Consider the following 17,411-nt stretch of genomic DNA (forward strand, 5'->3'; position numbering starts at 1 on the left):
GGTAGCTCTAACATTGAAAAGCTTTGGAACCTCGGCCACTGGCCGTTTAGCATGACTATGGCCAAGTAGATGGAGTCTCTTGCTCTCTCTCTCTCTTTTCAAGGCTCAGTTTCAGCATGTTTTCATGAATAAAAGAATTGAAATCAAAGTAATTACAAATTGATTTCACCAAGATAATTTTTAAAAAACCAAAAAAAAAACCACCAGATAACTTGTAAACAGCAACAGATGACATGAAGATATGAAGTGAGTAGAAAAGTGCCAGAAGACAATAGAGAATAAAAAATTTTTTCGCGGCGGTGATGGGGTTTGAACCTGCGACCTTATTGGTACGACAACTCCGCCTGGCAGGTGAGAGCGTGGCTCTACCGTGTGAGCTATCCACGAACACAAAAATATTCGTTTCAAACCCAAAGTTTGGGTTTGAAACGAATATTTTTGTGTTCGTGGATAGCTCACACGGTAGAGCCACGCTCTCACCTGCCAGGCGGAGTTGTCGTACCAATAAGGTCGCAGGTTCAAACCCCCACCCCGCGGAAAAAATTTTTTATTCTCTATTGTCTTCTGGCACTTTTCTACTCACTTCATATCTTGTTGTTACCAACATAAGTGCCTGCTCCACTCACTTTTCTGAATTAAAAATTCACCCCATACACCGGAGCATACTCAATGTCTCAATCGTTTCTATGTTATATGTTTGTGATGAGAATATTGGCTATTAAACTTAACTGCTGGTCAAAATTACTTCGCGATGGTGGTGAACGAATCGGCGATCTCAAGAAGTGGGTGAGAGAGGGATCTAGAAATGACTTTGGGTTTGAAACGAATATTTTTGTGTTCGTGGATAGCTCACACGGTAGAGCCACGCTCTCACCTGCCAGGCGGAGTTGTCGTACCAATAAGGTCGCAGGTTCAAACCCCACCACCGCCGCGAAAAAATTTTTTATTCTCTATTGTCTTCTGGCACTTTTCTACTCACTTCATATCTTGTTGTTACCAACATAAGTGCCTGCTCCACTCACTTTTCTGAACAGATGACATGGCAATGTTCAATCTGGACACGTTGGTGCGAAAGAGTTCTGTTTTGAGAACTAAATCGACAGACCGATTACAAGATGACCCTAAGCACGCATGTGGTTTAACAAATGCTCTTTTAGATGATATAACATTCTTGGCTCTAACACACGTGTCAAACAATAATAGGTAAAGTTACTTTTGCATATATGCATTTGTAAATAAATTACAAATAAATATTATTTTATAATCTTCATTTTTTAAGGAAAAAGATTTAAAAGGATTACTAAGGCCATGATTTCATTACATTTTAATGATTCAATCGATACATTTATCAAATTTCATAACTCTATGATTCAATCGATACATTTATCAAATTTCATAACTCTAGCAATTTATGAAGTAACAAGAATTATTTACTCTATAATACTAGAACAATATATTAAATCACAAATAACATTTAACTCTAGTTCTAACCAAACGAAATTTGAGAATGAAGAATAAAATCGCCAAAATATTTTCTTTTAAAATCTTCAAATCAGAAGATGGCTGCTGTTGCCATAGAAACCACAAATAAAATATCAAGATGCGACCATTCTATTTAGAAAGATTGTTCTCTCTCTATGTGGATAGATAGGACGAAGTTGACGTCACTTGGGTCTTTGTTATTGCTTTTTGCCATCCGCGTTTATGAGTAATTCTCACTAAACTGTATTAACCAGACTATAAATGTTCAAGGTTACACACAGTTTTGTGTGTTGGTCAATTATACTTCCAGATGGCAATGTTGTGAGCTTCTTAGCCAAGCGCATACTATCTATAGAATTTTTTAGGAATTCACCATTTTAAAAAATTAATTTTTTTTTGGCAACAAATCATTTCCTTTGACCTTTGACACTAGTTGAAAAGAGACCTTGACACGGAGTCCACCCACTTACTTGATTTGGACCAGACTGCTGTGTTCTTGGAAATTCATGATTAGAGACATTTCCACGAAAGGCTTCGGTACTGTGTGGCCAGTCACCCATGGATTGGAAGAAAATATGACACAGGGATGGATGGTAGAGACAAAGGGGGAGAGAAAGGGAAAGGGGGAGGAAGAAAAAATTGAAAAATGAAGAAAATAATGGGAGATTAAATATAGTCAGTGGAGAAAATAAGCGCGAGGGGAAAACGTTTTTCTCTCTGAAACTCAAGTTAATAAATTAAAATTGAATAAAGAAATTCCTTCAGTGAGTCACTTTGCAGCGCTGCACTGCAGAAAACACCTGGGTTATTCCAGTTTTTCCCTTGGGATAGACCCAGAAGACAAGTTTCCCCTTGGGGATGAATAAAGGGTGAATTTCAATTATTATTTTATTTACTTAGTTATGTTTTTTTTTATTATGACAACTTCTACGGCTTTCACCATCCTTACCGCTGTCAGCTGCCACTGATTTGGGTGGGGGGATGGGGGAGAGAACAGTTGGGAACACAGCGTGTCGGAGTTGGTTGTCCAGCTGAGGAGACAAAGATTCAAATATTAGAAATCTAAAATAAAATTTTAATACATTTAAAAAAAAAATTAAAATGAGAAAATTTAAAACAAAAAAAAATAAATGAATTAATTTTTTTTTTAAATGATAATGAAAATAATAATAATAATAATAATAATAATAATAAAAATAAATAATAATAATAATATTAATAATAATAATAATATTAATAATAATAATAATAATAATAATAATAATAATAATAATAATAATAATAACAATAATAATAATAATAATAGTAATAATAATAATAATAATAATAATAAAAATAATAATAATAATAATAATAATAATAATAACAATAATAATAATAATAATAATAGTAATATATGATAATAAAAAAAAACAAAAACAAATGAACAAACATATACTGAAACAATTTACTGAATGCTGATTAGCTCTCATTCTTCTTCTTCTTCTTCATTATGTAGTCAGCCCCTTTTAAGGAAGATTACTCTATATTTGACATCCATATTGAATACGAGAAAAAAAACAAACAAAACCAACCAACCAAACCCTTTCAATTTCACAGACCGCCGACGTTATTAAATCTGTCAGTCACACCGATGGAAACAATTCTCTTAAAAACATTTGGGAGGCATCCCGATTCTGCAGTGTTGGGTGTCAGGTTGTGCTGGAGTCTAATAGGCTTCAACAGTCGTGCGTGACATCACACTTCCCTGGTAATGACGCATAGTAACTAAATTTAAAATTGAGCTTTTATATAACGCAATATCCACTAAATGTGCTCAAAGCGCTTTACAAGGGGTCCCTGGTCAACAGCAACATTTAACATGTAGGACGGGACATGACGCCTGTAAGGCGATATTACAATTTTTTCGGACAAAGACAACGCTGTTAACGGCTAGGTACTTATTTTACACCTGAGTACGGTGAGAGAATGTGAGTAAAGAGCCTTTTCCAAGGACTCAACTATGCGCCAAGCGCTAGGCTCGAACCCGAACCCATACCACTAGACCACATAGCCGCACTGGTTCTAAACTATCGGAACAATGGCTTTGTCTTAGCTTGTCATTCTCATGCTGCCTCAATCAGGCGTCAGCCATCCTGTGACTTACTAACTTACTTACTTACTTATCCGAACCAGCGACCACCTGAGCTCTAGCCCTTCGGTCTTGTGCCATGACGTAGAAGTTAGACGTCTTTTGTAGTTGTTCCTGGTGACTATAAAGTGTGTTACTGATGCTTGGATTTGGTGGGAGGAATGTGCATCTCAGGTCTTCAAGAGGTTGACATTCAAGCAAGTGGTGTGTTACTGTTTCATTGGGGTGTTGACATAGCGGACAGGAAGGGGATGTGTCGTTTGTAATTTTGCTTAAATGGTTGTTGACAGAAATGAGAATATTATAGCCTCGGCGCTGAAAGAGTTTTAGAAAATGAACAAACCTGTAGCCGGTTGATCTTGGCGTGGAATTGTTTGGAATGGGCTGACATCTTGAGTTCCACCCAGATTCCGTCTTCAAAACTCCTCCTGATTTTGACATTCCGAGGCTTGGTCATTTCCATGTTCTCAAAGTCCACCTGGAATCCGGGGAAAGAAGTGAAAAGATAGAAAGGATAGGGGGGGGGGGGGGGGGGGGGTTGGTTAACAAGGTATAAATGATAGGAGTAGTGGCCATGATTTCATGAAGAGGCTAAAGGGAATATTAATGAATAACTGATCGTGATGAAGATGATGATGATGATAATAATAACGATATAAAAAAACAATGACGACGATTATGATCATGATGACAAAACAAATAAAATCAATGATGATGATGATGATGGCGATGATGACAATGATTTTGTTTGTTTTTAAGGGTTTTACGGCGCTTGCAACACATTTAGGTCATTTCAGCGCCAGTAAAAAGGAAGAAAACAGGGTTAGTAAAAAGTTCTAGAATTACCATTAAAGCACTCAAGAAAAGGTAAGACAAGGGGGAATTGGTTCAAATAGGAAACAGGTGTAGAATCCAAGAGCACACTATCAAAGTACTTTGTTTGAGATCACCTAAAAGTCTCACCCAGACACCAGTACAAGACCCCACTCAGAGGAATACACTCAAATGTTTACAAATCATATGTTAAAAATAAAAGAACACCACCTCCCAAAACTATAACTATACAATCGACTTTTTCCCTCCCAGCCATGGACTCCAGCCAGGGTCAGGACAAAACCAAGTATTCTCATTCCAAGACAAAAAGACAGAAAGCAATTGAAAAACAGATAGAGGGGGATAGAAGACAGAGCAAGTACATCCCTGCCCACTATGGGAGGTCAGGAACCCAACCCAGACAATGATTCTGATTATGATCACAATGATAATGGTGACAATCATTTAAATGATAAAAATCTATTCCACATTTCAATGACATTAAAATCAATTCATAAATAAAATTCAGGCCATCGACCAACAACAACAACAACAACAACGCACCTCCATCTTGTTATCCAGCGTCGATGGGCCCACCTTCCTCTTTCCTGCCTCTTTCTCCATCAAGTATCGCTGGTATCCTGCCTCCAGGGCAATGTTGTCCTTCACCTTCATACCCTTGTAACGTTTCTTCTTCTCCTCCCAGATCACGCCAGAGCTGAAATCAAACACGAGAGATAAAAAAAGTAGTTCTTCAGAGCCATCAGCCTCGTGGAGTAAGAATTTATTCCAGTTTCCTATAGCCCAAATGGACAACAGCAATTGGATGCTACCCTTTGGATAAAGCGATAACCTATCGTAAAGTACTTTCTACCATGCCACTATCACATTATCTCATTCGTCTGCAGTGTTTCATTCATCCTGTTTTGTTGATAAAGGGGTTGACATTCAAGCAAGTGGTGTGTTACTGTTTCATTGGGGTGTTGACATAGGGGGCAGGAAGGGGATGTGTCTTTTGTAATTTTGCTTAAATGGTTGTTGAGCGGTATGTGTTGTGTTCTTAGTTGAAAGATGATGATTTGCTGGTGTCTTCTGAGCTTATTTAGGCAATCAGTCTTTACAGGAGTGGTCATATGGGAAAACATACATCTACCCATGGTGCTCATTGCCCAACTGTTCATCCATTCTTCTCTCTTATTTGTTTTGATTATTTGTTTCACTGTGTCTAAGGATACTGGAATTGATGGTTGTAAAAGTGTTGATCCGAATGCTTGAATGTCAACCTCTTGAAGACCTGAGATGCACATTCCTCCCACCAAATCCAAGCATCAGTAACACACTTTATAGTCACCTGGAACAACTACAAAAGACATCTAACTTCTACGTCATGGCAAAAGACCGAAGGGCTAGAGATCAGGTGGTCGCTGGTTCGGATAAGTAAGTAAGTAAGTAAGATGATAAAGGGGAAAACCTGAAGCGTCCACATTAACTGTTTTTGTTTATTAAATTGAAGCTTACATTCAATTTCACATTGTTATTTATTTCTTCGAGCTTCGAGCAGCAGCATTTACATTACCCAGTATTCTTTGGAAATGATGGGCCACACATTTTACTCATTGAAAGACATGCCAACCCATCATATTCCAAAAGTGGAATCAGAAGGACAGAAAATAGGAATTGGAGACAAAATATAGGAATTTCTTAACAATGGATAATTCTGTATCGAAATGACCACAACATTTGCCACCTAACACATAACGACAGCATTCTATCAAAGCTAGCAAAACTACATATCACATATATTAGGTAATGAAATGGGGAAGGGGGAAAGGGGGGCAATTTATTTTCCCACTTAGCTCCCTTTTGGTAATTATTTATTTTAAATAATCCTTTTTAATCCCCCCCCCCCCTCCATTTTTGTCCTCTTACCCATCATCATCATTAATTTTGGAAAATCGGAATTTTAGAGACAATGGCGGAAATGTGGTAAAAGGAAGAGTGAAAAAAATAAAATAAAATAAAATAAATAAATAATAAATAAATCCCCTTTATTCAACCCTAAGGGGAAATTTTTCTTTCGGGTCTATTCCAAAAGACTGGAATAACCCAGGCATCAGCCGCAGTGCAGCGCCACAAAGTGAGCTAGGGCGAGGTGACTTGCTCAAGGCCACACAGCACGGTGGGTGATCAAACTCGTTACCTTTTGGGTACGAAGCAAAGACCGTACCGCTGAGCCACGCTGTCCCATAATAGGAATGATTCTGCCAAAAGCGGAAGGGTTTCGTAGGTATGAGTTGTACTAGCTTTACCTGGTGATTCCCATGTAGGCCACTTCCACCATCAGTTCGTTGTTCACCAAGGACAGACCAAGGTCGTGAATACCCAGCTTGAGTCCTGTGTCTGCCTGCTCTAGTTGACCAGCCTAGGATTGGAAAGATAGATAGTAAATAAATTGTCAAAAAAGAGAATTAAAAAATAATTTAAAAAAACAACATTATAACCTTTTGATTTGGGGAAAACGCCTGATTTAATTATAGTGTAATAACAAAAACATTACAAGGCATCCCTTATTATGCTTTGTAAAAAAAAAAATGTAGCAGCTCTATAATTTTTTTTTCTTCTCTCATTTAGTTTTATATTATATATATATATATATATATATATATATATTATATATATATATATATATATATATATATATATATATATATATATATATATATATATATATATATATTAAAAAAAAAAAAAATAGATTTTGACTATCCAGACTACAATGATAATTCTTCATGTCAAATGGTTAGATTAGAGAAGCAATGATTGTAAAGTATAGTAACACATTTTGATAAGAAATAACATGCGTGAGGTTATTGGAGGGATGTAGTAATACAAAGATTCTTGAACTCCTCCAGTGTTTGAAATGTTAAACTCTTTCCCAAATAAATCACGCCAGTGCTGCCAACCCTAGCCCATGTAAATGTGTACAATGGAGAGCCTAAATGAGTAAGATTTTGAAAAAAATGTGTTTGTTTTTGTTTTTAAGGGTTTTATGGCGCTTGCAATACATTTAGGTTATATCAGCGCCAGTAAAAAGGAAGAAAATGGGATAGTAAAAAGTTCTAGAATTACAATTAAAGCACCCAAGAAAAAATAAGACATAGGGGAACTGGGGAAAAAAGTAAGACATAGGGGAACTGGAAACAAATAGGGATCAGATGTAGATTCCAAGAGCACACTACCAATGTACTTAGTTTGAGATCACCTATTAGTCTCATCCGGACACAAGCACAAAATCCAACAAAGAGGAATACACTCAAATGTTTACATTATATATTCAAAATTACAAATATAATAATACATAACAGAGAGATGATTTACAAGGAATAAAATATCATATTCCAAAACAATAACTATGCATTTGACTGTTTCCCTCCCAGCCAGGGCCAGGACAAAACCAAGTTATCTCATTCCAAGACAAAGACAGAAAGCATGTTGGAAAACAGATATAAGGCGATAGAAGAGACAGTATGTACCCCCCTGCCCACTATGGGAGCCTCTAGCGTTTGAAATGTTAAACTCTTTCCCATATCACGCCGGTGCTGCCAACCCTAGCCCATGTAAATGTGTACAATGGAGAGCCAAAATGAGTAAGATTTTGAAAAAAAAATGTGTACAATTCTGCAAAAACGATAATTAGCACTAAATCTGATGATGGGCAATTGGATTCAATAGTCTGATGTCACGTCGCCCAGCAACGGCGGCCATCGTGGTTTTAAACAAAGAAAATCGGTACTTTTTATTCTTCATGCTGGCTAGAACTTTTCATATGTCTTGTGATCAGAATGTGTAAAAGTCAAAACATGATCAGATTTATAATGTTTTTTTTCCCCTCTGGATACGCTTTTTAGCTCGTCAGAGAAATATTTCATCAGGGCGTCCGCCATTGTTCCGATAGTTTAGAGCCAGCCAGTTAACTAAGTTATCATGCGTCATTACGAGGGAAGTGACGTTACGACTCTTGAAGCGTATTAGACCATACCAGCAATAATATAATCAATATTTAAATTTATGAATAAGCTTACACTTTCTTATAGTGTATAATATAAATCGTATCAACTTCCAGATCCATGTACGTACGTACAATCCTCAGCAAAATGTGAACAATGAATGAATGAAAATGCATAAAAATAGCAATTTTTTATGTAAGGTTGGCACCACTGTCACACCGTAGCCATCGTTATGTTATAGCTTGACACTTAAACCCAAAAAGACTGGCATTTTGACGTCATTATTTGTTTTTTGCACCGCCTAGTGAGTTGTCGTTAGTAGAGCTCATGGAAAAAAGTTATTTCATTGGTTGAACTATTGAATACAACTCACGATTTGTTTTCTTTTGTGGCAAAAGACTGGCATTTTGACGTCATTTTTTGGTCAGTATCAGGCCATAACTTTACGAAGGCCACGGTCACACTCCCAAGACTGGGCATAATTAATAATGTGGAATTGAATGTAAGCTTCAATTTAATTACAAAAAACAGATCAAATGAACGTTTCGGGTTTCCCCTTTATCAACATTTACATTACATTACCAAGGCTGGGCAGCAGCTCTGGTTTGTTTTGTTTTGTTTTGTTTTATAGCGCTTGCGACACATTTAGGCCATTTCTGTGCCCAAACAGAAATAGGTGGATAGAAGAGTAATTGACCTCCCTGCCCACAATGGGAGGTCAGGAACCCCACCCCAAGCAGCAGTATTGGGAACTCGTTCAAAGACAGGAGTTGAAGACTCTTATATTGCTATAGAAGGAATGAATTTGATGTCATTCAGTTCTTTTGTTATGGTTTTTACCCAGCCATTTTTACGAGTAGTTCTTGCTATATTCTATCAATTAGACTATAAACATTCAAGGTTACACATATTTTGTGTGCTGGTGTGTAATATCCGGCTGGCAGATGTTGTGAGCATTTTGGCTAAGCATGATAAGCAATGGGAAGTCAGTGGTAAGATTTGATGCTGGTTGTATCATAGCAATGGGAAGTCAGTGGTAAGGCTTGATGCTGGTTGTATCATAGCAATGGGAAGTCAGTGGTAAGATTTGATGCTGGTTGTATCATAGCAATGGGAAGTCAGTGGTAAGGTTTGATGCTGGTTGTATCATAGCAATGGGAAGTCAGTGGTAAGATTTGATGCTATAACAAACAACTAACTATAACAGACAACCAGTGTTTGACATCAGTGGTAAGACTTGATATTGGTCGTATGGTAACAAGGAGAATTCGTATCGACATTTAAACATTAACAAACAATCAGTGTTTGAAATCAGTGGCAAGGCTTGATGCTGGTTGTATCATAGCAAGGGTAATTCATATCTCCTTTGAAACATTAACAAGCCACCGGCGTTTGACATTAGCAATAAGGCTAGCGTGCTGGTTGTATGATAGCTGATAGTCATACCACTCTGTAGCACAATGCCTGTTCTGTTGTCTGCCGACACAAAATATCAATCAATTCTCACCGATTAGGACACCAACATTCAAAAAGGACAAAAGGTTGCTTTGCTTTTTCTTCTTTCTTTTTTTCTCTCCCAATTAATGAACGAAAATGATGATCACAAAATATACATACAAGATTTGAAACAAGACACAGATTCATTCAGAAATTCTCATTTCTATTCAAGAATTCCCGATAACACATCCATCCACCAACACACCTACAAAAACACGTCAATATTAGGGAAAGGTATGGATGTATGAGAGGGATGGGGTGGGTTAAGTACAACCCTTTTCTCATTTGTTGAAATGTTAACAACCTCTCTCTCTCTTCTCCCCTCCCCTCTCTCTCTTTGAACCTCCCTCCCTTTCTCTTCCCGCTTCTCTCCTGCCTTCCCTTCCCTCACCTCATGTGCTGTGATAGCCAGCCAGTGTTTGGGAGTAAACACGAGGGGCTCATTGTACTTCATCCACCTCCCTCCCTTACCCACCCCATGAGCCACGAGAGTCAGCCAGTGTTTGGGAGTAAACACGAGGGGCTCATTGTACTTCATCAACCTCCCTCCCTTCTCTCCTCCCTTACCCACCCCATGAGTCACGAGAGACAGCCAGTGTTTGGGAGTAAACACGAGGGGGTCATTGTACTTCATCAACCTCCCTCCCTTCTCTCCTCCCTTACTCATACTCACCCCATGAGCCATGAGAGCCAGAGCATGTTCGGGTGTAAACATGAGGACTCGTTGCATACCATCCAGGAAGGATACCCAGTACATGTCCACGCCTTTCTTTGCCTGGAACATTTCCACACCATCCTGGCAACAACAACAACGATAACATTAACTTAAGAAAATAGAAAAAACAACAAAACAAAAAACAAGTAAAAATTTTGTTTTGACAAAAAATAATTTCACGCTATAGAAACTGGGATAAACTCAGGCTCCATGGGCCCAGTGGCTCTGATGGACTACTTTCTCGGCCGTTCCAAGTGTCCTTGAAATTAACAAATTATGTATTGAAAGAGAAAATTGTTTGTTTTGTTTTGTTTTTAAGGGTTTTACGGCGCTTGCAACACATTAAGGTCATATCAGCGCCAGTAAAAGGAAGAAAATGGGATAGTAAAAAGTTTTAGAATTACAATTAAAGCATCCAAGAAAAAGGTAAGACAAAGTGGAATTGGTTCAAATAGGCAACAGTTGTAGATTCCAAGAGCACACTATCAAAGTACTTAGTTTGAGATCACTAAAAGTCTCATCCAGACACAAACACAGGTCCCCACTAAGAGGAATACACTCAAATATTTACAAATCATATAATAAGTAAACAAAACAGAATACAGTGCATAACAGAGAGATGATTTACAAGGAAAAAAATATCATCTCCCAAAACTAACTATACATTTGACTGTTTCCCTCTCAGCCAGGGTATCCGGCCAGGGCCAGGACAAAACCAAGTAATCTCATTCCAAGACAAAGACAGAAAGCATGTTGGAAAACAGACATAGGGGGATAGAAGACACAGTATGTACCTCCCTGCCCACTATGGGAGGTCAGGAACCCCACCCAGTGATAGGGGGATAGAAGCCACAGTATGTACCCCCCTGCCCACTATGGGAGGTCAGGAACCCCACCCAGACATAGGGGGATAGAAGACACAGTATGTACCTCCCTGCCCACTATGGGAGGTCAGGAACCCCACCTAGATAGAGAAAATTGTAACCTGCATTCTGATTTCATTTAACCATGATATATCTTAATTATTCGTATTTATAACATTTAAAAAAAAAACTTCTGTTGAAATACTTCTCAGGTATATCATGATGTGAAATTCAAAGTAAGCTTCAATTTAATTACAAAAAAACAGATCAAATGAACGTTTCGGGTTTCCCCTTTATCAACAAAACAGGATGAATGAAACACCACAGATGAATGAGATAATGTGGTAGTGGCGTAGTTAAGATGAATAAACAAAACATTGGTTGGCAGGAAATAGTATGCTCCTTTGCAAGGAAACACGAATTAAAATAGAATACAAGATGATATTTCTAAAAGGTGCTTTCATTCACCCTGTTTTGTTGATAAAGGGGAAACCCGAAACGTTCATTTGATCTGTTTTTGTAATTAAATTGAAGCTTCCATTCAATTTCACATTAATACTTATTTCTTCGAGCTTCGAGCAGCAACATTTACATTAGATATATCATGAGAACAGTAAGATTGAAATAAAAGAATAATTGGTCACCAAATTTAGTACAATGGGAGGTAACACCCCCCCCCCTTACCCCCCAATCGTGCGGCTATGTGGTCTAGTGGTATGACACTCGCTTTCAGATCGGAAGGTCCTGGGTTCGAGCCTCGCGCTTGGCGCATAGTTGAGTCTTTGGAAAAGGCTTTTTACTCAAATTCTCTCACCGTACTCAGGTGTACAATGAGTACCTGGCCGTTAACAGCGTTGTCTCTGTCCAAAAAATTGTAATATCGTCATGTCCCGTCCTACATGTTAAATGTTGCTGTTGACCAGGGACCCCTTGTAAAGCGCTTTGAGCACATTTAGTGGATATTGCGCTATATAAAAGCTCAATCAATGATATTTCTGCGTGCCTTACCTGCTCAATCTTTCCCTTGACATTTTTCTTGGCCTCACAACTCCACAGCAGGTCCCTCTTGCCACAGGGGTCGTCCCAGGTGTACAGGATGGAGGTCATGGGCTTCAGGCTGATGACCTTGTCCGAGACGCCGCTGGGAATGAGAATGGGGATTTTTATTATTGCTTTCTTCTTGACGGAAACAAACAAACAAACAAACAAACAAACAAACAAACAAAGATTGCATTCCTAAAAAAAACAACAAAATAATAATGACAATGATAAAAATAATAATAATGATAATAATAATAATAAAAATATTAATAATAATAATAATAATAATAATAATAATAATAATAATCATAATAATAATAATAATAATAACAATAATAATAATAATAATAATAATAATAATAATAATAATAATAATAATGTATTCATATAACGCGTACTATCCACAAAAGTGCTCATTGGCGTTGAACAATAGCAAAACATCATCCTTACAATACAAATTTACACCAACTCAACAACAAACATTATTGATATCAAAGCAATTAACAATACTTGAAGTCTACATAACACATGCTTGACAAAACAACTCAAAAGTTTTCAGGCAGTTTATATTTTTTTTCTTGTTACCAAATCAGAACTACTCGCGGCTTTCAAATTGAATTTTGTTGCACACGAAACGTGCAGAGGCACTGAAAGCATTGCCATTACGTTCTATCTAGCCTTTTGCATTTCTAAAAAGAGATATCAGTGACAGTGCACGACATAATCAATCGGCAGGTGAAAATTTTGGATTTGCATTTTTTTCCCCCCATTTTCTGAAAGCATATGCTCCCCAGAGCATTTTCAATCTTTATTTGAAGTAAATCGAGTGATTTTTCATGAAGTTATAGTCAGTCGTATGGGAAATGTATTCAGTAACTTTTCTCAAATTTCATACTTTTTCCAGTTGACTAGCTGTAAAAAATATTTAGAAGTGAAATCATGCTTAGATATTTCCCGAAGATGTTACAAAAAGGGTTGATTTAATCATTTATGACAAGAAGTCATTTTTGATAAAAATTGACCTTCTAACTAAACTTGGCAATATCTCAGTTCAAACCTTTTCACCATCCGACTAATTATGTCATTCACTGTAACATATATTTCATGTTATCAGCAAGTTTGGCATTTTTCAATCTTTTTCACAAAAGTTGACAATAAACTGTTTCCTATTTCTAACTACACATAGCTTAAAACAATTTTCACTGTATCATTTATGGTATAAATTACACTCTTTGTCATTCACAATACACAATTCTTGCACGGAGTAGGTGATATGAGGAACAAGTTAGAAACACAACAATGAGCATGCATGATATAACTTGAGCTTTTTGTTTAAACCCTCTCCTTACCAACTATAGGAAAATCGTCACATTCATTACGATACAACCAAAATTTTTCTTATTAAAATTTCCTTTGTACATCATAACATAATTTAAAGAAAATGAACAGTGTGTTGTTGAGCACGTTTTGCTAAAGACATTCTGTATCGCAACAACTTTACTGCTATTGTGTTTGAGTGATAAAAACATATTTTTGTGTTAGTTGGGTGTGAAGTTTTGGGGAAAATCCTGAAAATGGCTGGTAAGGAGAGGGTTAAATAGCATAATATCCACTAAATATGCGCTTTACAAAGGGTCCCTGACCAATAGGAACACGTAACATATATAAAACAAGACATGACGCCTGTTAGGCGATATATTATAATTTTTTTTTTAAAAGACAGAGACACCACTGTCAACGGCCAGGTACTCATTTCACATCTGAGCACAGTGAGAGAATGTGAGTAAAGAGTCTTTTCCAAATAAAAATAAAATAAATAAATTCCCTTTATTCATCCCTAAGGGGAAATTTGTCTTTAGGGTCTATTCCAAGGGAAGACTGGAATAACCCAGGCGTCAGCCGCAGTGCAGCGCCGCAAAGTGAGCTAAGGCTAGGTGACTTGCTCTCAAGGCCACACAGCGCAGCGAGTATTCGGACTCGGTACCTTTCGGGTGCGAAGCAAAGACCATACCGCTGAGCCATGCTGTCCCAAAGACTCAACTATACACCAAGCAAGGCTCGACCCCAGGACCTTCCGATCCGAAAGTGAGTGTCATACCACAAGAGCACATAGCTGCACCAAAGACATAATGAAACTACTTTAAATTCCTACCTGATACCAAAAGGGATAGACTCGAATCATTACTAAAAAAAAAAGCACTACAATAAAAAAATAATCTATATTATAATGTCAAGATAATTTACAAAGAAAAACACATATCACAAAAAGATAAAGCAATCTCTCTCTCTCTCTCTCTCTCTCTCTCTCTCTCTCTCTCCCTGAGAATGTCATTGTTACCTTTGTTGGAAAGACACAGTGCAATCAGCTGTCTGGTTGACCACCTGCACAGTGGCCATCCCAGGTTTGTACAGAGAGAAGGTTGTGATCATCGCACTCTCCCTTACTTGACAGTCGGCATTCAGACCTCCATACTGCAAGAGGTAAGGAAGAAATTTTATTATTAGTAGTAAAAGCCTTGCAGTCCAATTGACGATTGCTGAGAATTGGATTTAGTAGTCTGATGTCACGCCGTCCGGCAACGGTGGCCATCTTGGTTTTAAACAAAGAAAATCATTACTTTTTATTCTTCATGCTGGCTAGAACTTTTCATATGCCTTGTGATCAGAATGTGTAAAAGTCAAAACATGATCAAATTTTGTGTTTTTTTTCCTCTGGATACGCTTTTATGCACGCCAGGGAAATATTTCATACGGGCGTCCACCATTGTTCCGATAGTTTAGAGCCAGTGTTACTAAGTTACCATGCGTCATTAGGAAGGAAGTGACGTTACGACTGTTGAAGACTATTGTGTGATTCAGTCATAGTTGATGAGTATAGCTGCTCTCTCCATCCATGTTGTTAATTGTTTCCATTGGTCTCGGTCCTAGGCCAGAGTTTTGAGGCTGTTAAGATCTTGTTATGACTTTAGTACGGAAGGCACTGCAAATATTTCATAGTTCTTCAGAGATTAATTCGGCCTCATCTGAATCCAGAAATTTCTGGTATGTAGAGAGATCCTGGCTCAGGATAGTTACTATTGATGTTGGTGGTCTCCCTACATATTTGTTGCCATGAAGCAAATATTCTGTCATTGCAGTTTGGGCTGGGATGTTATCTTCTCGACGAAAGATGTGACCAAATAGCTTCCATCGCTGTTCTTTATTTTATTATACTCAGGCATTGGACCCTGTTTTTTTCCATAGAGATCAGTAGTTGTAAATGTCTCTGGTAAATAGATTCCGATTACGCAAACAATTACGTCGCATCATTTTCATACCTACCTCAAAACTGAGAACAAAACGGTAAGGGCTGCCTGAAGCCGGTGATCGTAAAATACTAACAAAAGAGTGAAAATGGAAAGGCTTCGTATGGGAACAAAACAGACAATGGACGTTTCGGGTACAAACCCTTCGTCAGCACAACAATACACAAAATTCATCCACGTTTATTTGTGTATTGTTGTGCTGACGAAGGGTTTGTACCTGAAACGTCCATTGTCTGTTTTTTCCCCATACAAAGCCTTTCCATTTTCACTCTTTCGTTAGTATTCAAAACTGAGTACATACAGATAGGGAAATACTTTCAGAACTAAAAAGTGTAAATACAGACATTGAATTCTCCTACCTTGTCATTCAGTTGCAACAACGTGGTGTGGGCTTTGTTGGCCTGGAAGGGAGAGGTCACAAGCTCAGAGTCCTTGACCTTTGCCACAACCTTGACATTCTTGGCCTTAGCTGGGGTCTCAGGGTAAAAAGGCTTGCACTGAAATAAACAGAAAACGGAGAGAGAAAAAGAAAAAAGAAAAAAAGGTTAAATTTAAAATAGACTTGTTCAGTTCCACGAATTTTGTATATTTCCTTTTACATTCGAAATGGCTGTAAGGCACTATTATAATTCCAAAAAAAAACATGTTACTTTGATTTATTACATGTGGTTTAATTTATTACATGAGGTTTAATTTATTACATGTGGTTTAAGTCAAATAAAATGAAATACCTTTGGAATGAACTAACAATGTTTTACAGATATTATTACCTCCCCTGGTTCCACATTGATCCATTCGGTGCGATTTTCCTCTTTGACACAGATCGGCAACTAGAGATAGAAAAAAAAAAAAAAGAAAAAAAAAAAAAGAAGAAAAACAAACAATATGAATTATTAGGCATTGAAATATTAAAATAGCCAAGTCAGACTTTTAGGTCAAAAAGGTTTTAAAAAGTTGTCATTCAAAGCCGTAAGACTAACATAGCTAGACTTTATGGGGCAGCGTGGCTCAGCGCTACGGTTTTTGCTTCGTACCCAAAAGGTACCGAGTTCGACTACCTGCCTCGTTGTGTGGCCTTGAGCAAGTCATCTCGCCGTAGCTCATTTTGCGGCGCTGCACTGCGGGCTAACGCCTGGGTTATTCCAGCCTTCCTTTGGAATAAGACCCTAAAGACAAAATTCCACTTTGGGATGAATAAAAAAGGGAATTTATCTATTTATTTTATCATTTTTTAAAATCATGGTTTCTGTAGCATTAAATGGACAGTAACAACTGCTGGTTACCTTTTGAACAGGATGTTGGTCTATCACAAGGTACTTTCTGCCAGATTTAACAAACCTAGTTTATGCAATAACTGTTTGTTGGACATACAGACAGTCAGAGATGTAAATATCCATGTTAACAAAGTCACTCCCTGCAGGTACAAAAAAGAGGCCTTTAAAGTCTTTTCCTGACAGCGTGGCTCAGTGGTACGGTCTTTGCTTCATAGCCGAAAGGTACCGAGTTCAATCACCCACCGCTGCGTTGTGTGGTCTTGAGCAAGTCACATCTCCCTAG

At 37.7% G+C, this 17,411-nt stretch overlaps 1 protein-coding gene across 1 annotated transcript in view; it reads right to left on the reverse strand.

Moving 5' to 3' along the window:
* The window catches only part of LOC144960489 (intermembrane lipid transfer protein VPS13A-like), a 215,573-nt gene that overhangs the window by 33,002 nt on the left and 165,160 nt on the right, over positions 1-17,411 (reverse strand). Inside the window, exons 64-73 of the mRNA XM_078893643.1 lie at positions 16,625-16,684; positions 16,214-16,351; positions 14,888-15,021; positions 12,517-12,649; positions 10,604-10,726; positions 6,736-6,848; positions 4,991-5,144; positions 3,957-4,091; positions 2,432-2,513; positions 1,953-2,022 (exon numbers count right to left, since the gene is read on the reverse strand). Of these exons, the coding sequence (XP_078749769.1) occupies positions 1,953-2,022; positions 2,432-2,513; positions 3,957-4,091; positions 4,991-5,144; positions 6,736-6,848; positions 10,604-10,726; positions 12,517-12,649; positions 14,888-15,021; positions 16,214-16,351; positions 16,625-16,684 (1,142 nt within the window). The remainder of the gene's footprint in view (positions 1-1,952; positions 2,023-2,431; positions 2,514-3,956; positions 4,092-4,990; positions 5,145-6,735; positions 6,849-10,603; positions 10,727-12,516; positions 12,650-14,887; positions 15,022-16,213; positions 16,352-16,624; positions 16,685-17,411) is intronic.

The sequence above is a fragment of the Berghia stephanieae genome, chromosome 15 (genome assembly GCF_034508935.2).
Source record: "Berghia stephanieae isolate SIO BIC M18660-M18661 chromosome 15, UCSD_Bste_1.3, whole genome shotgun sequence".
NCBI classification, from domain to species: domain Eukaryota; kingdom Metazoa; phylum Mollusca; class Gastropoda; order Nudibranchia; family Aeolidiidae; genus Berghia; species Berghia stephanieae.